Below are 27,592 nucleotides of genomic sequence, written 5' to 3'. Positions count from 1 at the left end.
TCCTCACTCTCGCATCCCAGCAGCATGCACCAGGCACAGGGCTTGCCTGGGCCCCAAGAAGCAACCCGAGTCAGTTCAAGGGTTAGGCCTCTGCGCTGTCCCCCTTCGACTACAGAGTCCAGGGCTAGCTCAGATTGAAAGAACATATGCACGTGCACTGAGTTCCAGGGCTTGGGCTGGTGTCCCACCAGGATGTGGGGACAGGATCCTTCCTTCCCCACCCGTGAGATTAGCCACCTTCCACCCGTACAAAATGAAATGGTGAAGGTCTTGCTATCTCTGAAAGTGTATTCCCCCATCCCCTCCACAGCGCCCTCCCCCAGTCTTGGTGGGGGAGGGGAGTAAGTGCCTTGTCTTGAGAAGACCAGGCTGCCTATGCCAGTGGGGTCCTTCTCTGCCCCTGGGCCCTGCTTGGCATCTGGGGCTCTTGGCCTCTGAGGCAAAAGACGCTTATAGAGCAGGAAAATGGGACTGAAGTCCCAAGGGGTGATTTATGGCTTCAGAGAGACAGACCCCGGGCCACATAATGTTCACAAGGGCATTCCAGTCGATATATTGACTTTCTAGAGGGGCCTCTGTAAACACAAGTGGTTCTACTACCTTTCTCTCGCTGGCTGCGGGGGCCTCTGGAGAGGGAACTAGACAAAAACAAACAAGCAAACAAAAAATAACCCAAAACACCCAGAAATAAACCCCAAGGCCCCCAAAGGTCATCCTTCCACCTTTCCCCACCCCAAACTTCCAGAAGGGGAGACTAACCAGGACCCAGAGAGGAAAAGGCAGTTGTCAGCAAATACTAGAGTCTCCTAACTCCTGGGCCAGGAGCTGCTGGGCCTTCAGGCCCGGAGCCTCCCTCCTCTCTCCTCCCCTCCTGCCCCTCGAGGAAGCCAACTCTGGCATCACAGGGCCATCTACGTGCCAGGGCTTTATCATAATCAGGTCATGTGCTCCTTAGAACAACCCCATGAGGATGGCGTTACTACCCCCACTCTACAGATGAGGCAAGTGAGGCATGGCACAGTTAGGTGAGCGGTCAAGGCCACAGTTAGGAGGTGGTGATGCTGGAAGGCTATGTTAACCTGCTCGAAATCCCAGTTGGCCCTGCTGCACACCCTCCATGCCTGCAGCTGAGGCCTTGGAGAGGGGCCTCTGTGAGGAGGGGTGGTGGAGGAGGGCTGCGGGCTCCTATGGGGGTAATGACAAACAAACTGTCCCCCTCAGATTGGCTGGCAGAAGCTGCTGGGCCCAGCGTTCTGTCCTTCCCTCTGTGTCCACTCTGGTGGGAGCATGGCAGAAGACACAGGAGGACACCACTCTGTGCTTCCGCCCACAGCGTAATGCCTACTAGTGTGTGAAAAGTATTTTCTGGGCTCACTCCATCTTCAAGAGCCACAAGGAGAGAATCAGAGAATAAGATAGCTTTTCCTCTCCAGCTTCCACCCCAGGTCCCAGCCTGTAGTCAGAGGTAGTGGGGGGCCAGTTCCCCAAGATGCACCCCTCAAATGAGTCTGAGAGCCCCAGGAGTGGGAACGTGACCAAGGGCTGCCTCACCAAGGACTGGGCTTGCCCAGGTTGGTGGCTGAGCAGAGGCCAACAGGGACCATTTTCTGAGAATGGAGGAGGCCTGGGGCCGGGCATCCCTGCCCAGATACCCTCAGCTAGCTAACCCAGCCCTGTCTTTTCAGGGCAGGCTCTTAGAAACACCTGAAAAAGAGAAAGTCAAGGTCTGGCTCCCATCACCCCTTCCAGGAAGCCCCAAGGCTAAGAAAGCTCACTCTTGGCTGTGTTCCCCCACACATACAGACACTTCCCTCACTTGGCATCTGAGACTCTCCGAAGGTCATCCCGGTTTTAGAGTGGACATCAGCATCCAGCATAGTGACCACCTTGAGGGTTAGGGCCAAGTCTGCTCTGGCGCTGACTGGGTCCCAGGTCAGCTTCCTAAATGGGTGACCTCCTCTCTGGTGGGGTTCTTATAAGGACTAAGTGAGGTCCCATCTATCAGAGGGTTTTACAAACCAAGGCAGTATGCACCAGCAGCGGGGCTGGCACTTTCCTGTATCTCCCTGGTCCACAATGGCACATCTTTTATCCTAGTGCTAAGGATGGGAGACAGTGTAGGCAGAGGTGGGAAAGCAGAGGGATTCTTGGTGAGCAAGGAAGTGGTTATAAGCATAGTGGAGTAGGGCTCTTGTGTGTGTCCATGTGCACACATGTCCACTTTCAATTGCTTCCACTGAGAGTCCCAGCCCCACCCATGCCTGCTTACTTTGCTTTCCATGAGAGATGTCACTTGCTCAAGCTCCGCCTACCTCTTCTCTAGCAAATTCCAGAGGAGACCCCATTGCCTCTAGAGGGCTGCATCAAGAACCTGACCCAGGTCGGAGAGCTGATTTCCAAACCCTCAGTGCCGCTGCTGTTCTTGGTAAGCTGGAGGCCAGCTGCAGGTGACCCAAGGACCCAGACCCTTGTCCTGGGGAGCCATCAGTCGAGCTCCTGGATTGGCTTTAGGACCTATCTATGGCTGACCTTACTCCCTCTGGGGCAGCAGGACCTACCTGTCCTATCTGCCCTCGGGGGAGGTGGGGGCACGACCACAAGGACACCTGGCCTCTGCCCTCCCAACTTCAGAACCCAGCACCTGGACCAAATCCTGCCCACAACTCCCAGTGCAAAGCAAAGTAAGGTCTCCTTAGTGCTGAAGGGCAGATGGCCTGGGTCCCATCCGGAAGAGACAGCCCCAACAGAATACAATGGATGAAGCGTCTCATGCCTGGTGGTGACTCACTGTCCCCATGCCACACATACCTATTTATACACAAACACACCACAGCTGTGCCCATATGCACATGCACACACCCCCGCACACCCAAACACACGTAGCCACCTACCTCACACATAGCCATTATACAAAAGGCACAACCCTTGCGACATACCTATTCACTGTCCTGCACCTTCACCTCGTAGCCTAACACGCCAGTGCAACACCACACCTACCATCACTGCCCACCCCCTTAATACACATTCTCACCACCCACCCCTCCTGCCCAGCAACAGGCATACTCCTTAATACACACTTTCACACCCATAGCCTGCCTTCCCCAAGAACCCGGCCACGCGGTGCGGGGAAAGTTGTGAGGTGTGGGGGGGGGGCAGCCTGTTCTGGGAGGTGAGGACGGAGGCGCGGAGGCTGGGCGCCACGGGGCTGGCGCTCCCGGGGAACTCTGCAGAGGAAGGGAGGGGATGCAGGGAGAGAGGGAGGAGAAGAGCTGGGCGCCGAGGAGGGCAGTGGGGAGGAGAGAGGGGGTGCTGGGGGATGTAGGGAGGAGAGGGGGGTGCAGGGGGCCGCAGGGAGGAAGAGCGAGGGCACGCAGACGGCCGCCCCAGATAAGCGTTCATCACTGTGGGGCCACGAGGCTGGCGAGGGTCAGTTCGGGCGCTCCCCGCACCCGACAGCTTTCGGAGAGAAGGGACGGGGAACAAAAGGGGTGAGGGAGCGGGGACGCGGCCGATTTGTGCGCGCACTTCAGCCAGTGTTTTCGCGGCCATTAGCGAGAAAAAAAAGCCACCGCTGGGAAAGGAAGGGTCGCTGCGAGACCCGCCCGGTGGGGGCGCAGCGGCAGCGAAAGCGGAGGGGCCAAGTGCCAATGCCGCGCGCCCGCCTGCCCAGCTAACAGCTGGGACCCCAGGCCAGCTGCGGGACGCCCAGCTCCCCAAAGTGAATGTCTGGATCCGGACACATCCCCCCCCAGGCGGCCGGGCCCATGGGGGGGGCGGGAGGGGCGCACCAGCTCCAACTCAGGAAGCAAATCAAAGGGGGCCTTGCACAGATTCCCTCCACCTTCTCGTATTATTCTAGTTACGGTATTTTAAATTTCCCTTAAAAAAAATAAAGACAAGAAACAGAAAAGCCCAGAAGGCACTTGTTTGGTTTCATTTTGCCTTCACAGCTTTAATGACTCCATTTGTGGAAGCTGTTGAGGAAACTGGTGAGGAGGAGAAGGGAGAGGAGGCCAGGAGAGGCACCGGCTGTGGCCTAGGATGCCCTGCTCCCCTCCCTTCTCCCCAGGGGAGCCACCCAACCAAGGGGACAGGGTCTCTCTGCTCCGCAGTCCCAATCCCAACTGGTGACCCTGTGTCTATCCCTTCCCTGCAGGCATCAGGTGGGCTCCAAAGTGTCTCCTTGGCACTCTAAGCCCAGGGTTCAGGATCAAAAGAACATGCTTTGTGTGTGGGGGGGTGCTCCAGGAATCACCAATCTTACTCTCTTGGAAGGAGGGGGTCCTTCTCTACCCTCATCCTCAAAATCCTAGGCAGTCCACACCCTCCTTAGAAGACAGTGGTGAGGAGGGGAAGGGGAGAGAGGAAGATCTCATCTTAGGCCTGACAGCCAGAAACTCAAAAACAACACAGGTGAGGAGATGGGCTACCAAAGCTTCAAAATAAAAAGTAAAAATACATTCTGCTCCATCTACACATATGAAGGCAGACCTTTAAAGTGTAGAACCAGGTAGTTCTGCAGCCCAAGGGAGCTTGGCTTGTGGTTTATCTCACCTGGGGCAGATCAGGACCAGGCGTGGAGCCAACATTTGGGCAGTTGGCTAGTCCCGGGCCTGACCTCTGACCTCTGTGGCTGGGCCCTGTTCCACCTGTCTGGGGTCCTGGTTCCTGACTCCACCTCTTCCCCCCATCCTGCTACAAGTCCCAGTCTGACCTAACTACCAAACAAACCTTATCTTTAGCTGCCTGCTTTCCCTCAGGGCCTTGTTGGGCAGCTCAGTACCAGACCCCCGCTGGCCAGTCAGCAGCCCAGCAGTATTGAAAGGAGTTAGAAGCAGCCTGAGGTTTGCAAGGCCTGGGTTCAGATCCCAGATCTATCCCTGAGTCCCCATGTAACCCCCATGCTTGTCAGGGCCTGTCCCAAAGCTTCAGCAGTTAAATAAAGGGGTTGGAAAAGGGGAATTGTTTTGTCCTCTGGAATTCCCAGTTGGGGGTGGGGTGGGAGTGGAGGAAGGAGAGAAATTACCTCTGAAATTTCTCCCCTGTAGTGATACTTTCACTTTAATGAGAAAGCACATTAAGACACTCTTGATTTTCCATTTGTTTGAGATGGGTGTTTACTCTAGTCTCCCTCTGGAGACTCTGATGGGCCACCATCTGACACCAACACCCACACACATGCATACCCACACACCTGCACACACCTGCACACACAGCAGAGACACCGGGAAAACTCTGGTTTTAATTACATCTTAAAAAGAAGTGTTATCACGATCCCTTCTCAACCATCCCAGTCAGAGGCCAAGGCAAGACTCTTTAAAAACTCCAGGAAAGGCTAAGGGGTGGGGTGAGAGGAGATCCTCAGGGCTGACCCAGGCTTTTGAAGTGGCCTCTGCTGGCCAGTCACTTGCTGACACCTCCTTCTAAGGGTCTGGGGTTTTATGGTTCCAGATTTGATTTTTCCACCATCAAACTTTAGGGGGCTTAAAAATCCTCAAGGCTGTAAAGGGGGCTCACCCTCATATCTACCAGGGAAGAGGCTGAGATAAAAGAGACAGAAGTGCCTGCCACCTGACCTGAGGAGAGCCTGCACAGCCCCCAGAAGAGGTCCCCCTCTGTGGAGACAGCCTTGTCTCCCTCAGCTTTAACAGAAGCCTCAAGGCGGAGGTGGATGGGGTCACGAGCAGGAATCCAGGGTGATCTGAACTAGCCTGGCTGTTAGAGAGGAGCAGTCCCGCGTGCAAGTCCGCATCTGTAGTCAAGTGAAGGTGAGATTTGAGGAAAGTCAATACCCTGGTCTTGGTTTTCCCCATCCGTGAAATGGGGAAAAGACCAAGAACCAAATTACCAGACCCAAAGAACGTTCTGAAAGATATTCTGCGCCTGTGGCATTCGAGAGGCGGACTGCGTTGGAGGAAAGGGCATGCTTTCCCTCCTGAAGGCACATTTCTAAGGGCTTCACATTCTGGGCAGAGGGAAGACTGCACAGCGACCCCACCACTTGGTCCCTCTCTACGCTGGTGGGCAGGCAGCCCCTGCCGTGCTAAGTAATGAGCACAGTTCCAACACTGGTTCTGCTCACTAGTGAGAAATCAAAGCCCAGTATTAGAGGCCATTTCTGGCTGGGCTCCGTTTGTGCCCAAATCCATCAAAGCCCTGGGCCTGGGGTTTCCTCTGGGGAAGGTGGGGGCTGGAAGCTTTGTTAAGCAGGAAAGGCAGGCCACTCCCCAGCTGAACCCGGCTCTGGGAGAACTCTAGGCCAACCAGTCTTGTCTTTTTCCTGCCCAGCAGAGGCCCAGCCCCTACCCTCAGTAACCTCAGTATTTATTCCTGATCCCATTGCCAGGCTGGTTCTAAAACAGTTTCCCCAAGTTTCCCTTTACAGAGACTTCACCCTACCCTTCAATCACCAACCCCCCCCAAACACCCTCAAACCAGAAACCAACCCACCCCAGCCCAGCAACTCCCACATTCAACTGCACTCTTTAAAACAGGTTGGTCATTCAGCAGCTTGCCCCCTCCCCCATCATTACCTTCCAACTTCAAAACGCTGCTTTAAATACCAGAGTCTGCCCAAATCGTAATTAACTTGGATCAAATGATTGTGTCGTAACTTTACAACAGAGGGCTGGAAAAAAAAAAAAAAAAGTGGAGGCTGTGCAAAAACCAAGCCCTCGCTCCTAGGCCGTGGGAATCACTAATTCCAGAATGAGGAATCTTGGGCTATTGGGGTGTAAGTGGGGCGGGGGGGGGGCGGGGGCTGATGCCAACATCCCTGCGGAAGGTGGCGGGGGAGGGCTGCGTCACCTCGTCCATACTTTCTGCGCCAGCTTTCCTGCCCCATTCTCAGCCTCAACTCCGAGGACTCCGTGCAGGACGCCCCCCTCCGCACCCCACTTTGCCCCGTCCCGGGAGCCCAGGTGTCCAGCGGCCGCAGCCAGCCCGACTACTTGGGTTCCGGTACCAAAGAGATGCTGGCTCGCCTAGAAACGCAGTCCAGTCAGCGGCGCGGGGCCCAGCAACAGACAAGAGAGAGGTGTACACAACCAGGGCGAGGGGGTGGTGGTGGTGGTGGTGATGGGGACTTTATTTTAGGAGCCCACCAATCCCCTTAAGGCATCTTGCAGGCCCACAGTAGGCAAGTGCATCTTGTCCGCTCCCCGGACGGGGGAGAATGTCAGTGACCCATTTAAAAGGAAATTTGGAAGGATCACTATGTACTTCCCCCCCCAACACACACACACACACACACACACACACACACACCAAACCCCAGAAAAAATCCTTCTAGACCTGCGGATCCTGTGGTCGCGGGGAAGGCTGTATGAGCAGTATTTAGCCCTTCCCCCTTCTATAGCCAAAGCCCTTCAAGCCGGCCTCCCTGGCTAGCGGAGCGGACCCGCGCTTCCCCTGCTCCGCAGGTCTCTTGGTCCTTCCCGTCTGCGGATTCCGGGGGGTGCAGCGCGTAGGAGCTTGGAAGAGCCGGGAACCAGGACTAGGAAGTTGCCGGCGAAAGGCAAGCAAGCGCACACCTGGCCCGAGCAGCAATAGTCTTTTCCTTTTTTTTTGCTGCCAAGGTGCGCCGGGAGCCCGGGGTCCCTGGAGCCAGTCCTCCGGGAGGAGCAGACCCAGACTCGGACACCCATTCCAAGGAAAAGAAGCGATCCCTTCTAGGAGAGGGGCAGGGGCAAGGGCGGAGCAAGAAGCTTACTCTGAACCACCTGGACTGCGCCCCCCCGCCGCCCCGAGGTGGCTACGCCTTCTCCCACTTTGGTGGGGCGGAGAAATCTACCTTTTAACTTGGGTGCCCTAGCGCTTTCCAAGTACACACCGACGCGGTGATGGACCACTTCAACTTCGGAAAGATTGGGGCGCAAAGGTCCCCTAAACACCCGCCCCCATGCCCGATCGTTCCCTACCTGCTTGGCTCAGCCTCGCGTCCCAGCAGAGCAGCAGCGCCAGCAGCAGCGCACCCCGCGCTCCGCTCCGGGCCCACATGCTCCCGCGGCCAGGCTCGGGCGCCTCTCCCCCAGGGCTCTCTCCCTGGCCCCAGCCTCGCCGCCGCCGTCTCCTCCGCCGCCGCCTCCTCCTCGCCGTCCTCCCCGGCGCCCGGCCGCGCCAGCCCGTGCCCTCCGTGGGGGCAGCGGCAGCCAACACTGCGCAGAGGGCTGCCCGGCGCTAGGAGCGCAGTGGGTGCCCAGAGCCCGCTCTCCAGCCAGCTCCGGCGCGCCCCTCTCTGCGCTCCTCAGGTTCTGGGGCTCCGAGCGCTCCCCGGGTTCCCGCGCCCTGGCTTCGAAGTTTCGCGATGGAAGGTTAGTGCACTCAGCGGCCCTCGCAGCGACCGGCACCGCGCCGTCACAACCCCCGTGCGCGCCTCTCTGCGCCCGGTCGCTGCCCGGGGCCCAAGCGCCCTCTCCGGCCCCCGCCGCCTGCCACAATGCCGAGCGCTGTAGCTCGCTAGCCCTAGTCAGTCCGCGAACGGAGGGGGACGGCGCGCGGCCGGGGCGGGGCCTGGGCGGGCAAGGGCGGGGCCGGCACGGGGGCCCCCGGAGGGGGAAACCGACGGCCACCTGGGCTCCGCCTCAGCTTGAGCGTGTAGGGGGGGCCTTTCAGGGGGGGTCTTCGCCAGACGCTGGGCCTGGCGTCTTGGAAAACCCGGCCACTGGAGCAAAGCTGGAAGCGGAGTCTGCCCAGTTTTCTTTTCCAAAAATTAAGGAAATATATCTACGCTCTCCTTTGGCTTGGCGGTGTCAGCTTTCTCATCCGATTAAGTTGTGGACCCTCACTTTTGGCTCCCTTGGTCTGTACTGCGTCCTATGCCTTCAACCTGTGGAGGTGTTTCCAAAAAAGACTCCCTGAATGGGAAAAATCTCAAACACTCAAGTCCTTTTAGGCTGGGGCTTACAGCTATGTGAAGGTGAGCACAGATTGGGATCGTCCTGGGTGGCTCTACTTGTCTGTATGACCTTAGGCAGAACTCTTTTCCAGACCCCTCTAAACCTCCTGTAACACTTTCAATACTAGTGTTAAAAACGTGCCCCCCAAGGGACAGGAGGTCAGAGGGGAGAGGTACAGCCATTGGGCTCTGCTCCTCACCTTCTGTGTGACCTTGAGCAAGTTACTTAACCATTCTGACGCTCTCTTCTTCATCGTCTAAAATAGAGAAAAATTATAATTATCTCATAAGGGGGTGTAGAGTTGAATGAAAAAAGTATGTATGGAAACTGCATAAACGTCAGTAATGTCTCTTTCCAAGATCTCGCCTCCCTGCCAGTCTGATTTGGGGGGTAAAGTCCCGGCCACCCAAGGGTGGGCCAAAAGACATCTGGAAAGTTTGAGGGATGGTAGTGTCTTGAGATTGAAACACAGAGGTGTCAGGAGGGGTCAGCCTGCTACACTGGCAAAGCCCTGTGCTCCAGGAAAGGGGTTAAGTACTTTGTAAGGATTATCTGAGTTAGTCCTCACAACAACTCTGAGTTACACCAATTGTATCCCCATTTTATAGATGATGGAATGGAAGCACAGAGATGTAAAGTCATTTGCTCAAGATAACCCGGCTTTGCAAGAATGGGTGATTGAAGGGGGAAGGGGAGATGGCACTGGAAAGAAAGTCTCTGAGCTGGGGCACATCCACCCCAGCCCTCCTCTGGGACTGGACTTGGCAGCTGGCAGTTCCGCCTCTTCCCTATTGCTCTGATCTGTTCTCTACTTGGGATTTTTCTGGAGCTGAGATCTAGAATCGATCCTCAAATACAGGTGCAGTGGGGGTGAAAGCAGTCAGAGGTTATTCCGGCCAGGCCTGTGGAGATGGGCTGGAATAGGGTGGGGTGTCCCCAGGGATGCTTCCTAGATTGGAGGAGAAGGACTTGTGGACCAGACCCTGCAGGCTGGAAGGGGACCTGGTGGGGACAGAGAAGCAGTAAGTACCGCCCAGTATCCTCTGCCCCACACACTCCTGCACTGATTGGGGTCTGGAGCATCTGGGCCCGTGGTGCCTGTCCTCAGCCACCTGCCCACCCCCACTCCGGGTATTCCCAGATCAGGAGGCTGGATGTGGGTGGAGCAGGACTCCCTGCAAAGAACTTTGGCCAACTGAGAAAGGTCCCTATGGACAAAGGTAGTTGGGTTATTTTTAGCTTGGCCCAGGACAGCCCCAGCAAGGGCAATGGATAAGTGTCAACAGCTCATCACACCAAGCCAACCCCACGCACCCACACAACTACAAGCATACATACATACACAAACCCCTAGACACAGTCACAAGCACGCCTTGCCGATAGACACCTACAAAAGCACGCACAAGTAAACAGGCAGCCCAGACCCACTGGTGCAAAATGGCCCTCCTAGAAACCCTTACAAATAGGCCTCCAGCTGCAGAGAAAACCATATACCTAAGAAAAGAGACCAAAAAAAAAAAAAAAAAAAAAAGCAGCACACACATAACCTGTGTCACAGACACAAACACATACAACACCACACACCTGTGCAAATGCAAATACACTCTTAAGAAGGTGACAAATTGATACTTAGATACCTAACTTCCCCAAGGAAACACATACAGGGACACAGGTACCAAGACCCACAGCTGACGGCCAACCCCGGACGGACGCAGACTCATGGTCAAGGACACTATACTGAAGGACTCATCAGGGACCTCAGCAGAAACATGGCATGCCTGTGGGGAACCTCAGGACTGGGGCAGGTTCCCCCCTCCCCCCACCCCTACCTTCATCAGAGGTCAGTGGGAATTAGAGATTTTTCCAAAAACGACAGTCCTCTGGGCTTGCTGTTCAGGCAGTCGTTGTACCAGGTAGGCTCTTCTAGTCCAATGTCAGGTTTCATGACTTTGTTTAATTCCTGGCAGCAGGGAAGGGGGGATGGAAGGACAAGCCATAGAAGAGTGGTTCTTTATTTCCCCCTCTCCTGCAGGTGTCTGTCCCACTTTCCTCCCAAGCCTACAAACTCTTTCAACTATTAAAATATGCCAATAGGGGTGTGGGGGGAGCATCCTGGGCTGTTTTCCCTCCAGGGCTCCAGCCTCAGGGTGAGGAACTTACCACATTGGGTTCCCTCTGTAATTCCCCCCCACCCCCGCCCCTCACCATGCTGTAACAGTGTGAGTGCTGGTCCTCAGTCAGGGCCAGGGAAAGGACTCCGGGGGAAGTCATAATACCCTAAGCCTGCACTTTTTCCTGGAATGGGTGAAGAATGGGCAAGGCCTAGGCACTGGGATGACTCATTGGAGTAACTGGATTAAGAATTATCAAGGTGTTCCCAAAACCAGTGCCACCAGACTCACAGCAAAGGTGTCCTGCTTTGAGTTAAGAAGGAGGAGGAGGTGGTGAGCTGCTTGGAGGCAGGCCCCTCCTTTCCCATTTACTATTATATATCCCGCTTGGAAGACAGCATCGGACACACAGGAGGCCTATGATCAGTACTGGTTGAGTGGAAAGATCAACGAGGCTGGAAAAAGAGGGGTTAATGAGCAGAGGGCCCATAACCTTGTCAAAGGGGCCCTAGAAGGAGCCTCCCGCCTCCCCCTCCGTTTCCTGGGGGCCTGGGGTCTGGGGCAAGGTGGTGGGGCTGCCTTCCTACAGCTTAGCTGCTTTGAAACAGTCCCAGAGCCAGTTCTGACCCTTAGTGGTGGCTGCAGATGCTTCCACGGGCTATCCTCATTTCTTCCAAACCAGAAGCCACGTGAGGAAGACAAGAGTTCTGGAATCTGGAGTTGAGCTAATGTTCATTTGATGGGTCAGGGACAGCTCTTAGGGGCTGGGAGAAGGCCTGGCTGCTGAGCACTTCCTAGCCTCGGTTTCCTCAATTGTGAACTGGAAACACTAACCACCTCCTCGAATTGAAAAGAATATACAGAAGGCCCCTTCTCTGGTTGAATACTAGCTGCTTCTTTAATAACAATGCTGATGTAAAAGCAGCTAGGAGGTTCCCGTCCGACGGGGCGGGCCGCTCTGGGTTGGCACCTCCCTCGGCAGCCCGGACCCGTGTCTCACAAGTGCCACTAGGCGGCGCGCTGCAGCTCCACACCTCCCCGGCCGGCTCTGCGACCTCCATTCTAAGGCGGTGGGTCTGCAAGCGAGGAGCACCCCCCTCCACACCGCGGGGGACCTCCAGGGGAGTGGACCCCTGGCTTGTTTGTGGAGGGGGTTTCTCAGATGATCCCGTTTGGAGGATCTTGGGAGGGAAGGTTTGAGAATAAACTCACACTCCCTCCCCTGACCATCCAGTCCATTGCGGACCCCAAACACCTGGATCCTGGGGAGGGAGACACGTAGGGTTGAAGCCCCTTGAAGCTGCACGACATTATTGTTACAGCCAATGTGGGTGCTTTCTATGTGCCAGGTGCTGTCCCCAGTCCTTTATCTTCTGACAAATGACCTTCTGAGATAGGTACTGTAATTACAAGCCCTCTTTGCCAGATAGAGAAAATGAGGCACAGAGAGATGACTTGGCCAGGGTCACATACAGCTAGTCAATGGTGCAAGGAGATGCAAATCCAGACAGACTGGGTCTCAAATTGGTACTCTTCTTTTTCAATCGAGAGTCAATTCACCGAACATAAAACTTACCATCTCAGAGTGCACGATTCAGGGTGCCTGGCTGGCTCAGCCCAGCAGAGCGAGCAACTCTCGATCTTGGGGTTGTGAGTTCAAGCCCCACAATGGGCATCGAGATTACTAAAAAATAGACAAATAAGTAATTTTTATTTTATTTTTTTTAAGATTTTTTATTTATTTATTTGACAGAGAGAGATCACAAGTAGGCAGAGAGGGAGGCAGAGAGAGAGAGGAGGAAGCAGGCTCCCCGCTGAGCAGAGAGCCTGATGCGGGACTCGATCCCAGGACCCTGAGATCATGACCTTAGCCGAAGGCAGCGGCTTAACCCACTGAGCCACCCAGGCGCCCCGACAAATAAGTAAATAAAAGCATATGATTCGGTGTTTTCTAGTATATTTGTGATGTTATGCGGTCCTCACAGCTATCTAATTTAAGAGCAGTATCTCCATCGTCCCAGAAAGAAATCCCACACCATGAAACAGTTCTCCCCCCCGCCCCCCGCTTCCCCTGTACATTCTTTCTTTCCTCTGCCAGCCCCTGGCAACCATGAATCTACTTTCCTGTTTCTGTGCATTTGCCTATTCTGGGAATTTCATATAAATGGAATCATAACACTATGTGACCGTCAAGCTTGGGCTCTTAACCTCAGCGAAATCCTGTGACAGCCCTCCTCCTACTCCCCACCCCACCCACATCTTTTCTCCTGTCCCCAAGGGAGGGCCTTCTCCCTGGGGTTCAGGCAACAGAAGCAGTTAGTCACAAAAGCCTTGGGGTCAGGCAGATCCGGGTTTAAATCCTGGCTCTGACTGGGACAATTTACTCATTTTCTCTGCTGTTGCCTTCTCAAAATTCCTTCTTGTTGCTACTGTTAATTTAAAAAAAAAAACAAACCACTTTGAATTTTAAAACAGAAAGCAGGAAAGTTGCAGATACAATATAGAAAGTTCCTATTTCCCCTACTATTAATATCTTACATCTGTATGTAGTATATTTGCTACAATTAATAAACTGATACTGATATATTATTATGAACTAAAACCTCATTCATATTTTCTTAGTTTTCACCTAATGTCCTTTTCTGTTCCAGGATCCCATCCAGCATGCCCCGTTATACACAGTGATCATGACCTCAAAGGCTTCTTGGGCTGTGATTGTTTCTCATGCTTTGTTTTTGATGATCTTGATGGTTTTGAGAATTATTGATCAGGTATTTTGTAGAATGTCCCTCAGTTGGGACTTCTCCATCTTAGAATTCTTAATAATTTTTTTAAGGGCTTTGCTTATTTATTTGAGAGAGAGTGCAAGAGAGCCTGAGCAGGGGGAGGGCCAGAGGAAGAAGGAGAGGCAGACTCTGGGCTGAGCAGGGAGCCCAAGGAGAGGTTCAATCCCAGGACCCCTGGATCATGACCTGAGCTGAAGACAGGTGCTTAACCAACTGAGCCACCCAGCTCCCCCAAAATTCTTAATCATTTTTGAAAAAGGAGCCCTGTTCAAAATAATTTTGCACTGGGTCCTGCAAATTATGTAAACTGTCCTGCTTACAGAACAGGGAAAAGGCCGTGAAGCAGGGCGTGGGATATGCCGCCAGTCTGGCTGGCCAGTCTCAGTACTGCCCAGAGGGGCTTTATCAGCTCTGAAGGGGGAATGGTGGACTCCAGACCCAGGGTGGGAAGGAAACCGTACACTGGGAAGAGGCTTGCATTCCAAGGTTATGTGTGAGAAAGATGTCGGGCCAGGAATGGGGATGGTGTGGTCAGGGTGTGGCCAGGCCCCTATCTTTCCATCAGGGGACAAAAGGGCAGAGAAGACAGGAGGGGAAACCTCCCAGCAAAGGTAGGGCCTGCTATGTTAGAGATAGATTCTGTAGGAAACAGGGAGTCATGGGTGCTGACTGAGCTGTAGAAAGGCCTGATGAGAGCCCAGCTGTGGGAGCAAGGGCACACTGAGGGGGACAGCCCAGGGCAGGGAAGCCAGGGGAGTCTGTGCCTGGGGCTGCAGGGGGTGAAGACTCAGAGAGAGAAAAGAAGACTCTGGAATCTGGTCCTCTAAAAGTGTGGGAATTTGGGGGTATGGGAAAGAATGGGGGCTGGGGGAACCCAACAGGGGAAGGCAGGGTTACAATGGGAGGAATAGTGGAAAGACGAGATGGAGTGGGCTGGGGAGACTGGGGAGAATCTGGGTTTGGATGCGGTGAGTTGGGGGTGTCTGTGGGCTTCTCAATACACCTGTGTGAATGCAGGACTGATCAGTGCTTAGAGGAGTGTCTTAAAAATGAACAAAGCCAGCCAACGTATACTAAGCAACGAGAGCGAGCCAGACATCGTGCCAAGAGCTCTACACGAATCAGTTCCTTCCATCTCCATGATAACCCGTGAAGATGTTACGCTTATCTCCATTTTAAAAATGAGAAAACTGTGACTCAGATTTCCCTGCTCAGTGGGAGATAGAGGCCAGACTGAAACCAGGGCCAGGCTGTCTGGTTTCAGAGCCCGCAGGGCTGACATACACAAGGGACCCCCTCAGTTCCCCCGGGTAGATCTTATAACAATGTGAATTCCTGTTGTTCCTCTCTCGTTCCTCTCCATTGTTCTTGGAGCTCAGTGTTGATTCCGGACTCACTGAAATGGAAACTGAGGCTGGGAGAGACGGGGACAGCTGGTCAGGACTGACTTTGAGCTTTGCAACCATATTCTATGACTGGTCCACACTACCAGCCTCTTCTGATGTTGTCTGGGGTTCTGGGGAGTAATCTCTGTAGAGGGAGGAGTAAGAGGAGAGGATACTGTCTAAGGAGATGATTAAAATAGCAAGATAGGGGCGCCTGGGTGGCTCAGTGGGTTAAAGACTATGCCTTCGGCAGCTCAGGTCATGATTCCAGGGTCGTGGGATCGAGCCCCGCATTGGGCTCTCTGCTCAGCAGGGAGCCTTCTTCCTCCTCTCTCTCTCTGCCTGCCTCTCTGCCTACTTGTGATCTCTGTCTGTCAAATAAATAAATAAAATCTTTTAAAAAATAGCAAGATAAACCTTTTAAACTTTCTTGTACTCTTGTTTAAATATTCCAGTTTAAATGTATTCAGGTAACACCAAGTTACATTGTCTAATGAAAACATCAAGGCACTTGACGTTTGTCTTAAAGCTATAACAATACAGCGCTTGCTGTATAGAAATGCCTTTGGCCATTGCAAATATGTCCAATTTCAGAACGGCTCATGTGATGCTTCCAGTATTGTTCATGTAATAATGGGCTGCTAATCGAATTGAATACTATATTTATGCTACCCAGAGAGTACAAGATAATTCACTCGCTGAGATTAATATTTAAATCAACTTTATTTACAAATCACTATCTTGGTAATTATAACTCTGTAAAGTTTTCACTTGGGCAAAAGTAGAATTGCTTAAAGTCTAGCAGTTCCTCAAACCAAAAATGAGAGCTAATTCAAAATTAATTTGTAAGAGAGACAACACTCCCATGTTTCTGGGATTCTGTGCTTCTGGTTTCAGTAGCTGGTAACTTTTGAAGGTAACTCACTATGATTTTCAGGATAAATGCCAAAGACAATCTTCAGTGGAAAGTTTACTTGAGGAGGTCCTCCTGCGAACTGGATGGATGCACCACAAAGATATTAATTGGGGGAAGAGGGAAAGGAGAGAATCTGGGAGCAGAGTGGGGTAGACTGAAAGAGAGAGAGAGAGAGAGAGAGTGTGTGTGTGTGTGTGTGTGTGTGTGTGTGTTTGGAGAGGATAGTATAAACCTTTCCTTTCTGTTGAATGCTGACTCTACCATAAAGGACCATATGGGGAGCAGTCCTCATCACGTCCTCTGCTCTATCTTTTTTTGTAGTATCAGCAGTCAGCTCATCTGGCTCTGGATATTTAAATTTCTCTTTGTTCCACTCTTTTGCTGTAAATCGATTTCAGCATGAACTATGAATTTGGACCTATTTAGCTTTTCATTGGTTGCTTCTAGATCTGCTGTTCCTGATGACTCTTTATCACCACCAGCATCTTTTTTTTTTTTTATTGAAGATTTTTATTTATTTATTTGACACAGAGAGAGAGATCACAAGCAGGCAGAGAGGCAGGTGGGGGGTAGGGAGAAACAGGTTCCCCACTGAGCAGAAAGCCCGATACGGGGCTAGATCCCAAGGCCCTGATATCATGACCTGAGCCGAAGGCAGTGGCCTAACCCACTGAGCCACCACCAGCATCTTTTAAAGCAGACTGTGTTGGTGTGCACGTGTGTACATATTCTTTCTTAAAATGGCTATACTTTTCAAGTAGTTAGGTTGTGGGATGAGAGACTTTAAACAAGTTAAAACTTCTGCTCCCAGTTAAGAGAGCTGTAAAACATTCCAATGATTGCTGTCCAGATACCATTACTCAAGGACCTGTGCAGAAGTCGGGAACTAGACCAGTGTTGCCTAACTGGGGTGACCTTTGGACTTCCCAATATACCTGTGTGAATGCAGGACTGACCAGCGCTTAGAGGAACGACCACTGCCTTAAAAATGAACAGAGCCAGCTCACAAGATTCCAAATGGTAAGCAACTTCAAGGTCGAGGAAAGGAAGGTTCAAGAACTAGCAGCTCACCCACGTTCCCGCCCCCTACTTCCTCTTCTGTCTTTTAAAGAATTTGGTGGAGGTGTAATTTACATACAATGAAACACACAGATCTGGAGTGTAAAGTTCTATGATATTTGACAAGTGAACACACCTAGTAACCACAATCCCAATCAAGATATGAACATTTCCAGCATCTCAAAATGCCCTTACCTCTTTCCCAGTCAGTCCTCCCCCTGATTTCGAACAGCCTAGATGAAGTTTGCTTATTCCCGAATGCCTCATGCATGGACTCAGATAATACGTAGCCTTCTGTGACTGGTTCCTTTTGCTCACCACAATGACTGCGATCCATTCCAGGTTGTTGTGGTAACGGAAGTGTGTTTCTGGTTGTTATGAAATAGTCTTAATTATTTGAACACACCGTAATGTGTTTATTTATTCTCTTGTAATGGACATTTGGATTATTTCCCATTTTAGTCTAGTATGAATAAGGCTTCTATGAAGATTCTTGAACAAATTTTCGCTTTTTTAGAAACCTGTTTCCATTTTCCTGCAGTAAAATGGAGTGAAATTGCTGGGTCCTCAGGTAATTTATATATTTAATTTTATAGAAAACTGCCCAAACTGTTTTTCCAAAGTGATTGTTTCACTTTGTACCCCCACCTTCCGTGTAGGAGAGCTCCAGGTTCACAGTCCTCACCAGCATTTGATATTGTCGGTGTTTTTAATGAAGCCGGTGGGTGGGAAATGGTATCTCAATGTAGTTTTAATTGGTGCTTCTCTGATGACTCTTGATGCTGGTCACCTTTTCATGTGCTTATTAGCCACTTGTATGTCTTCTTTTATGAAAGAGCCATTCAAACCTATTGCCCAATCTTTATTGGGATGTTTCTCATGTTTTACTGTTGATTTGTAGGACTTCCTTGAACGTTCTGAATACACATCCTTTGTCAGGTGGATGTGTTGTGAATATTTCCTCCCAGTGAATATTTCCTCCCAGTCGCCTGTTGTTTGGGTTTTCATTCTGTTAACAGTGTGTTTTAAAGAGCCAAAATTTTCCCTTTTGATAAAGATCCATGTTTTACATTTCTTCTTTTATGATGACTGTGTGTTATGTCAAAGAGATAGTCTCCTGTTTCCTTCCAGAAGGTTTATTGTAATTAGCATTTATGTTTAAGTCTATTATCTGTCCTTAATTATTTTTAGTGTATAGTGTGAGGTGGAGGTCGAGGGTCATTTTCTTCCCCATCTCATTATCCACTTGTTTCAACACCACATTTTTGGTTTTTTTCTTTTTCAACACCATGTTTCTGAAAAGAATTTCCTCTCCCCATTGAATTGCTTTGACTCCCTTTGCCAAAAATCAATGAACTGTGCAGGTATGAATCTATTTCTGGACCCTCTGTTCTGTTTCATTAATCCATTTGTCTGTCCTTACCCCAAAACCACACCATTTTCATCACCAGGGGTTTATAGTTAATATGTTAGCTCTCTAACCTCTGCTTCTCCCGACCCCCCCCCCAATATTATTTTGGATCTTCTAGATCATTACCATTTCCATTACCTTTAGAATCAACTTGTTAATTTCCATTAAAATATTTAGGATTTTTATAAGATGTCATCAAATGTATAGATCAATTTGGGGAGAACTGACATTTTAACACGAAGTTTTCCAATCTGCAAAAGGCATATCTTTTCACAGTCTTAGTTTCTCTGAACATTAGTCTGTCATTTTTGATATAATGACTTTGTACATACATTATTCCTATATAACTTATGGGTTTTTGCTAACTGTATAAAAATACAATTGATTTTGTATAACGACCTTGTATACTGTGAGTTACTAAATTCAGTAAATAATACTAGTCGTTTTATTGTCAATCCTTCTGGATTCTGTTCATATGAGATGAGAACAGGCCTTCTTCAACATGTTCTGAATTACGGCAGAAAAGCATTCATATTTCATCATATAAGTAGGATGTTAACTGTCAGCTTTCCATTGCTAGCTGTTACCATCTTGAGGAAATGCGCTTCTATTTTATTCCTACTTTGCTAAGTTTTTTAAGTATCATGAATGGGTATTGGATTTTGTCAAATACTTTTTCTGCATCAATTGAGATGATCATAATTTTTTCCTCTTTCTTCTGTTAATGTGGTGAATTACAGTGACTTCTTTTCAAGTGAGAAACTAGCCTTTCATTGCTGGGATAAACCACGTTTTGTCATCATATATTATTCTTTTGATATCTTTCTGAATTCAACTTGCCAATATTTTGTTAAGGAATCTTTACACTGATGTTCATGAGGAATGTTGGTCTATACTTTTATTTTGTGTAATACTTCTGTGAGGTTTCAGTAGAAGGTCATGTGGTATTATAAAATGATTAAGGAAGCATTTCTTCCTTTTCTAGTTTTGGAAAAAGTTTGTGTGAGATTGATATCATTTCTTCCTTACATTCTCACAACTGTGAGAATAGTGTTTTCTTTGTTGAAGGTTCTGCTTGTTAATCTAATTTTTTAAACAGACTTAGGCCCATTAGTATTTGCTGTTTCTTCTTGGGTCACTTTTGGTAAGCTGTACTCTGATGGAATTTTTTCATTTCATCTAAATTATCATATTTATTTGTGTGGGGTTTTAGGATGGAACTTATAATGATATGCCCTCCTTGGTTTTTGGTATTGGTAATTTGAGTGTCCTCTGGCTCTCTCTTTTTCTTTCTTTTTCAGTCCAGCTAAGGGGGTGTCAATCTTTTGATAATAACTTTTTCAATCTTTCAAGTGATCAAATTTGTCTTTGATGAATTTTTCTCTTATCTATTTTTCAGTGATTGCTTTTCATTCTATTAATACTTTCCTTCTACTTACTGTGGAATTTGCTCTTCTTTTCTCACTTCTTAACATGGATGCTTGGATCATTGGTATTTAGGTTTATTCCCAACTAACATAAGCAGTTAAAGCTATATTTTCTTTTTAGCAGAACTTTATTTGCATTCCATTAATTTGGATATGTTTTCTTTTCAATATCATTTAGTTTGTTCAGATAGCCTACAAGGAGGAAGAAAAGAGAGAGGGGACAACAGAATAAGAAACAGAATAAACAAACAAAACAAAAAATAAAGTGGTAGATGTAAGCCATACCGATAATTACATTAAATGTAAGTCATCTAAATACATCAATTAAAAGAGATTCGCCCAGTGGACAAAAAAATTACCTAATTATCTGTTGTCTGCAAGAAACCCACTTCACATGTAGGTATATAGGTAAGTTGAAAGTAAAAAGGAGGGAAAATGTATTGTGCAAACACTAATTTAAAAAAAAGAAGAGGGGTGCCTGGGTGGCTCAGTGGGTTAAGCCTCTGCCTTTGGCTCAGGTCATGATCCCAGGGTTCTGGGATCCAGCCCTGCATCAGGCTCTCTGCTCAGCAGGGAGCCTGCTTCCCTTCCTCTCTCTCTGCCTACTTGTGATTTCTCCCTCTCTCTCTGTCAAATGAATAAAATCTTAAAAAAAAAGAAAAATAATAATAAAAATAAAAAAAGAAGAGTAGAGGGGGCACCTGGGTAGCTTAGTTGGTTAAGTGTCCAACTCTTGATTTTGGTTCAGGTAGTGACCTCAGGGTCTTGGTTTTGAGCCCCACATTGTGCCCTGTGCTTAGTGTGGAGTCTGGTTAAGATTCTGTCTCTCCCTCTGCCTCTGCCCCTTCACTCTGCTTGTGCTCTCTCTTTCTCTCTCAATAAATAAATAAAATCTTAAAAAAAAAAAGGCAAAGTGGGTATGTTTATATCAAGTGGACTTCAGAGCAAAAGAAATTACCAGGGATAAAGAAGGACATTAAATATTGATAAAAGGGACAACACACCAAGGGTATATAGAAATCCTTAATATATATGCACCAAACAGCAGAGCTGTAATATATATGAAGTAAAAACTGACAAAACTGGAAGGTCAATTGGAAATAGACCTACCTGCAGTTACAGTCAGGGACTTTAACATCCCTTTCTCTCTACCAGACAAAAATCAAGAGGGATATAGAAAAACTGAGAGATAGCATCAGCCAACAGATGTAATAGGTATTTACAAAACACTCCACCCAAAGAGTAGACTATGCATTCTTTTCAGGGGCTCATGGAAAATTCACAAAAGTATTCCATATCCTGGACTTTAAAACAAATCCCAACCAATTAAAAGAATTGAAATCATGTCGTCTGACCACAAGGGAACTCAAACTGGAAACCAATAACAGAAAGAGAACAGGAAAATCTCTTTAAAAAACTTAGAATTGAACTATAATGAAAGTACAACTAATTGTGAGATGCAGCTAAAGCAGGGCTGAGAGGGAAATTTATAACACTGAATGCTTATGTTAGAAAAGAGAAATAGATCTCGAATCAATTTCAGTTAGTTCAAAATATTATCTAATTTCCCGGGACATTATTCTTTGACCGATGATTTATTTAGGAATGTGCTGTTTAATTTCCAAATATGTGCTATTTTCCAGATACCTTTATGTTATTGATATGTAATTTATCCAAGTGTGGTCACAGAACAAACTTCTCATAACTTCAGTACTTTAAAATTTATTACACTTTTTCTTTATGAATATGACTATCTATAATAATAATATATCATACATAATATCTTAAATATTCTGTGTACACATATAAATAATGTATATTCTGTAATTGTTAAATGTAATATTCTACATATATCAGGTAGATATATGTATATTTAAAGCAACCAATAGATTGACAGTTGTGCTCAAATCCATTTCCTTTGATCAAATCCTTTTTAATCTACTTATTCACATGTTGAAGGAATGTTAAAATATTCAAATATAATTCTTCTACTTCTTTCTTTAATTTTCGGAGTAGTCTCTTCATGTACTTTGAAGCTCCATTACTGAGAACATAGACATTTAGGAAGGTCAAGTCTTTGTGATAAATTGACCATTTATCATGGTGTAATGTCTCTTTAATGCTGTTAACACTTTGTTTTGAAGGCTATTTTGTCTGGTATTACCATAGCAACAACTTTTTCTTACATGATAAGAAAAACTTGTTTTATAAGTTACAGCACACTATTGTAAATAGAAAATAGAGTTGCCTTGAGCGATAAGAGAAAAAGCAAACAAATCTATCCAATTAATCGATATAAACTTTACATATTTGTTAAACCTATGGACCATAGCATATACTCTAAACAATTTCAATGGTTTTATTGAAATCTAAATATATGTCAATGTATAATAAACTGCCCACATTTGATATGTAAATCTTATAAATTAAGACCCTTATACACCCATGGAACCATGACCTTGTCAAGAATGTGACTGTTGCATTCACTTCTGCAAGTTTCCTTATGCTCCTTTATAATCTGTCCCCTCCTGCCCCACTGTCTTCCCCAGCCTCCCAAGCACACACTGACTTGTTTTCTTTCACAGTCTGTTAGTTCTCATTTTCTAAAACACAAAATCACACAAGATGTACTCTTCTTTGGTTTGGTTTCTTTCTCTCATATACTAATTTTGAGAGTCATCTATGTTGTTAAGTGTATCAGTAGTCTATTTCCTTTTGTAACTGAATAGTAACATATTATATGGACATAATATAGTTTGTTTATTCAACCACCTGTTGCCAGATGTATGAGTTGTTTCTAGTTATCATTAAAATAATTACCATAAGAATTTGTGTGCAAGTCTTTTTTTTTTTTTTAAGTAATCTCTACACCTAATGTAGGTCTCAAACTCATGACCCCAAGATTAAGAGTTGCATGCTCTAATTGAGCCAGCCAGGTTCCCCCCGTGTGCAAGTCTTTATATGGCTATGTGCTTTCATTTCTCTCGGGTAAGTATATAGGGATGGAATATCTGAATTATACACTAGGTGTATATTTAAAGATACTGATAAACTGTTTTCCAAAGTGGTTGTACCATGTTCCATTCCCACCAGCAGAGCATGAAAGTTCCAGTTTTTCCACATTCTTGCCAATGTTCGGGAAGGTCTATCTCTTTAATTGTATCCATTCTACTAGACACGTATAACGAAGCATCTGTTTAAGCTTTTCATTCCTCCTTCTATTGTCTATTTTCTTACTGTTAAGATGTGAAAGAAATACATTTATATAATTGAAATATGTATAAACTTTTGAGAGATATATATGATATATGCATCTGGCTAAGAAAAAAGGATATCCTGCTATTTGCAACAACATGAATGAATCTTAAGGCCGTTATGCTAAGTGAAATAAGTCAGACGAGGAAAGACAAATACTGGATGATCTTACTTACAAGGAGAATCTAAACAAAGCCAAACTCATAGAAACAGAGAGTAGAGTGGAGGTTGCCAAGGGGCTGGGGGGGGCAGGGAAATGGTGGTCAAAGTGTACAAACTTCCGGTTATAAGATGAACAAATTCTGGGGATGTAATGTACCCCATGGTGATTATAGCTAATATTACTATATTATATACTTGAAAGTTATTATGAGTGTAGGTCTTAAATGTTCATAAAAAAATGAAATGTTAATTATATGACATAGTGGAGGTGGTAATCATTTTGCGATATAAGAGTGTATCAAATCAACAGTTTGTATACCTTCAACTTTCACAATGTTGTAGGTCAATTAGATCTCAATAAAGCTGAAAAAATTATATAGGTTCTAGCCAGTACAACTAGGCAAGGAAAGGAAATAAAAGACAAGCAAATCATAAGAAATAAATACAACTGTCTTTATTTGTAAGCAACATGATATGGTCTCTGCAAAAAATCTGATGGAATCTATTAAAAAAAGCTACAAGAATGGGGGCACCTGGATGGCTCAGTCAGTGAAGAATCTGACTTGAATTTGGCTCAGGTCATGATCTCAGGGTTGTGAGATCGAGCCCCATGTCAGCCTCCACACTGGGTGTGGAGCCTTCTTAAGGTTCTCTCTCTCCTTCTCCCTCTTCCCTTCCCCCATTCAACTCCTCCTCATCCCCAAAAATAAAAAAGTAAAGAAAGCTACAAGAATTAAGGAGTAAACTTAGCAGGTTGCCAGATATAAGATCAATATATTTAGAAATCAATTGCATTTCTGTCCACTGGCAATGAACGATTATAAATCAAAACCTTTAAAAATATAATTTACAATAGCCTAAAGCCAGACCTTAGGGGAGAAGAAAAAGAAAAAGAACAAACAGTCCCAGCAGCCCTGATTGGCAGTGTTTGCCAATGTCGGTTGTGTAAATATTCCCCCCACAGCTGAGTTCAAGTTATCAGCATCACATAGTAACAAAACTGAGCAGAGCACAGCTGGTCCCAACACACTGCTGCAGGTTTTCCTACTTCTCCCCGTGTGTTTAAGTATTTTTATTTTTCATGAATACTATCTGGAAAAAATCTGAGGACTGAGATATACTTTTGTTTTGTGTGCTTGTATCTTTCATAGAGCAGATCAACACTTTCCTCTTGGGGTGAGGACCAGATTCTTCCTGGGTTGAATAGACAGGTGCTGGGCTTCAGTGGTAATTAGAATGAGTTCACCTGTGATTAGCGCTCTCCCCAACCTTGCAGGTGTGACCAAGTTAAGGTGAGGTCATTTGGGTGGGTCCTAATGCAGCATGATCAATGTCCTTACAAGAAGGAGGAATCCGGACATAGATGCACACGAGGCAGAGGCTGTGAGTCCGCCCTGTAAAGATGGAGGATGGGAGGACACAGCCACAAGCCAGGAAGGTCCAAGGACTGCTGGCCGCCCCCAGAAGCAAAGAAGAGCCCACAAGGGTTTCTACCTAGTCTTCCAGGGACCACCGCCCTGCCTACACCTTGATCTCAGACTTCTGTTCCAGAACTGTGGGACAATAAGTGTCATTTTAAGCTCCCCTGTTTGGGACACTTTGTTATGGTGCCTCCCCCACCCCCGGAAGCTAATCCATGCACCTTGAGAAAGTGCTATTTTATTAACTTGGACGTACAACCAAGCACACATCCCTTTCTCTCCTCTCTGTTCTCTCTCAATATCCGAGCTTCCTCTCCAGGGTCCCTTCTAGGTAAGGGCTCAGCAGCTGACCCATCCCCTGGCCCACCCAGAGAAGCAGATAACAGTCCTCCTGCCCCTTCTGCTCCCACTCCCTGGTCCCACCTTCCAGGAACCACGTCTCCCCTCACTCTCCAGAGAGGGGTGCCCTCCACAGGGGGGCAAACAAGGCTTGAGTCCTTCCTGGGCACCTCAGTACATGGTCCCAGGGGATCCTGCAGCCTCATTGCACTGAAGGGTGCTGCCGGCCCAGTGGTTATGGCTCGAGACCCTGAGGCTCACAGCAGTTGGGGAACAGGCTAGAGACAGAAGGCTCATGAGGGGAGTGTCGGGAGCCAGGCTCCGACCGAGGTCACTCAACACTGTCCTCTCCGCAGCGCCCCAGGCAGGTGCCAGTGGCGCAAGTTGGCCCCTCACTGGACCTCCGTCCTCCCTGAGGCTGTCCCAGCAGGCCTGCCGGTCTGGCTGGCCTCTCCTGCTGACTTCAGGCATTCTGGCTAGAGAAGCGAGCTCCCTTCCTGGTAGTTCTGCTCAGGGAGGATGGCTCCCCTGGCTGGGATGGTCTTTTCCTGTTGAACAGTAATTTACTGTGTTTCCCACTGGGCTGACCTCAGGGAAAAACACACTAGGAAACAGAGAGCCGTACCTCCTAAAGAGAGCGTGTCCTCTGAGGCACTTTCCTCCCCACCCCCTTCTAAAAAATCGCTTATCCTGATGTTAGTCAATTGCATAACATCCTATTCATTTTTTCCACCCTCCATCATCTGCCCTGGAAACTCCACTGATAGCTGGTTGGATCTCGCTGGGGGGGCGGGGGAGTGGGGGGACGGGGCACTGGGAGGTCAGGAGTCCCGTTCTGGCTTGTCTGCTCCCTCCCATGTGACCTTGGGCAGGTCACTCCGATGCCGATGGCAATGCTAACAGTCCTGTTTACTGAACACCTGCTACGCTCTGGGCTCTCCACATGTGTCACCTCTCCATGCTCATGGGGCCCTACCAAAGGGGGAGTGGGAGCCCCATGAGCACATGTGGAAGGTAAGGCTTGGGGAGGCTGGAGAACTCCAATGAGGCCACCCCATGAATAACACCTAAGCTGGGGTTAAGATGAGGCAAATTGGCCCAGACTGCTTTCACTAGACTAAGCTGCTGCCACTTCCCTTTCTGGGTCCGTCTCCTCAGTTGTGAAATGGGGGATCAGACTTAGCAGCTATCAGCCCCTTCTCCAGCTTTCCAGACAAATGGCTCTTCTTTTGTCACCTGGGTGGCTCAGTGGGTTAAGCTGCTGCCTTCGGCTCAGGTCATGATCTCAGGGTCCTGGGATCGAGGCCCACATCGGGCTCTCTGCTCAGCGGGGAACCTGCTTCCTCCTCTCTCTCTCTCTGCCTGCCTCTCTGCCTGCTTGTGATCTCTCTCTGTCAAATAAATAAATAAAATCTTTTTCTCCCTACAAATCCCTTGTTCAGCCATCGACCGGTGGCCCTTGAAAGTGTAAACCTGAACATACCACTTGCCCGGAAAGCAACCTTATTTATTTGCTAATTTGTTTATCGTAGGGCGGAGGGTGGAGGGCAGGGGCCCGGTTGTGCTTTCAGGGACCCGTCCCCTGCACAGAGAATGGTGCCTGGTGAGCCCTCCGTTCTGGAGCCATGGCTGCTGTGGTGGCCCCGCAGAGAGGCAGGAACAGGCCTGCGGTGGGAGGAAAGTTTGCAGGGCAAGCTCGGCTGCACTGCGTGGGTCTCGAAGTAGGTCACGGCCAAGCTGGTCTGCCCAATGGTCATGATGAAGTTGGCAAACTTGGTCTTTTGGTTCTTGGGCTGACCCCCTCGAGGGCCAAACCAAGCCCATCTCTGCCGGCTTATGTGCACCAAGGTCTTATCTGATGAGCTATTTCTGTTTCTTATATATAGCGATCCATATTTTCCTGAGATCTGAGTGGAACATAAAGTACCAGGGATCCAAAGGGCTGCGGTGCTAATGGTGGAATTTCAGACGTTGTGAAAGACTAGAGGAGACATATTTTGGGGCAGTTAGCGTCGAGGCAGGACCTCAAAGTCTTCCTGGTGTGCAGTGACTCACTCCAGAGGAAGACTCACTCCGGATGGGGCAGAGAGGAGGCTGCTCCCTGGTCACCTGTTTCAGGAAGGGTGGGGGCGGCTGTCTCACCCCTGCTCGTGCTCTCTCCCCATTGTAGGATCATGGCCATCTCATCTGACTCATCCACCCCAACCTCCTCGCTGAACCAAAATGGACCAGAAGCTCAGAGAGGGTAGTAACTTGCATGAAGTTGCACAGCATGATGATGGTCTGTGCCATGTAGCCCTGTCTTTCTGACTCCCAGTTTTTTCTCACTGTAGGAACTTTCGAACTGTGTTCTCGAAAGTCCCAGAGTCCTGTCTGCAGTGGTACCCAAGAAGCTGCCACAGGACAGGATGGGAGCAGGTGTT

At 48.4% G+C, this 27,592-nt stretch overlaps 1 protein-coding gene across 2 annotated transcripts in view; it reads right to left on the bottom strand.

Moving 5' to 3' along the window:
* Positions 1-8,055, bottom strand: part of UNC5B (unc-5 netrin receptor B) — an 80,337-nt gene extending 72,282 nt beyond the window's left edge. The window contains exon 1 of one of the 2 annotated variants that reach the window (XM_044239709.1): positions 7,920-8,055. In XM_044239709.1, coding sequence (XP_044095644.1) covers positions 7,920-7,998 — 79 coding nt within the window. In that variant the 5' untranslated portion in view covers positions 7,999-8,055. The remainder of the gene's footprint in view (positions 1-7,919) is intronic. The other variant, XM_044239708.1, reaches the window with a different exon arrangement.
* Positions 8,056-27,592: the final 19,537 nt, after the last annotated feature.

Source organism: Neovison vison, chromosome 2 (genome assembly GCF_020171115.1).
Source record: "Neovison vison isolate M4711 chromosome 2, ASM_NN_V1, whole genome shotgun sequence".
Taxonomy (NCBI): domain Eukaryota; kingdom Metazoa; phylum Chordata; class Mammalia; order Carnivora; family Mustelidae; genus Neogale; species Neogale vison.
The sequence above is the reverse complement of the archived record's forward strand: the minus strand, read 5'-3'. Positions and strand labels throughout refer to the sequence as shown.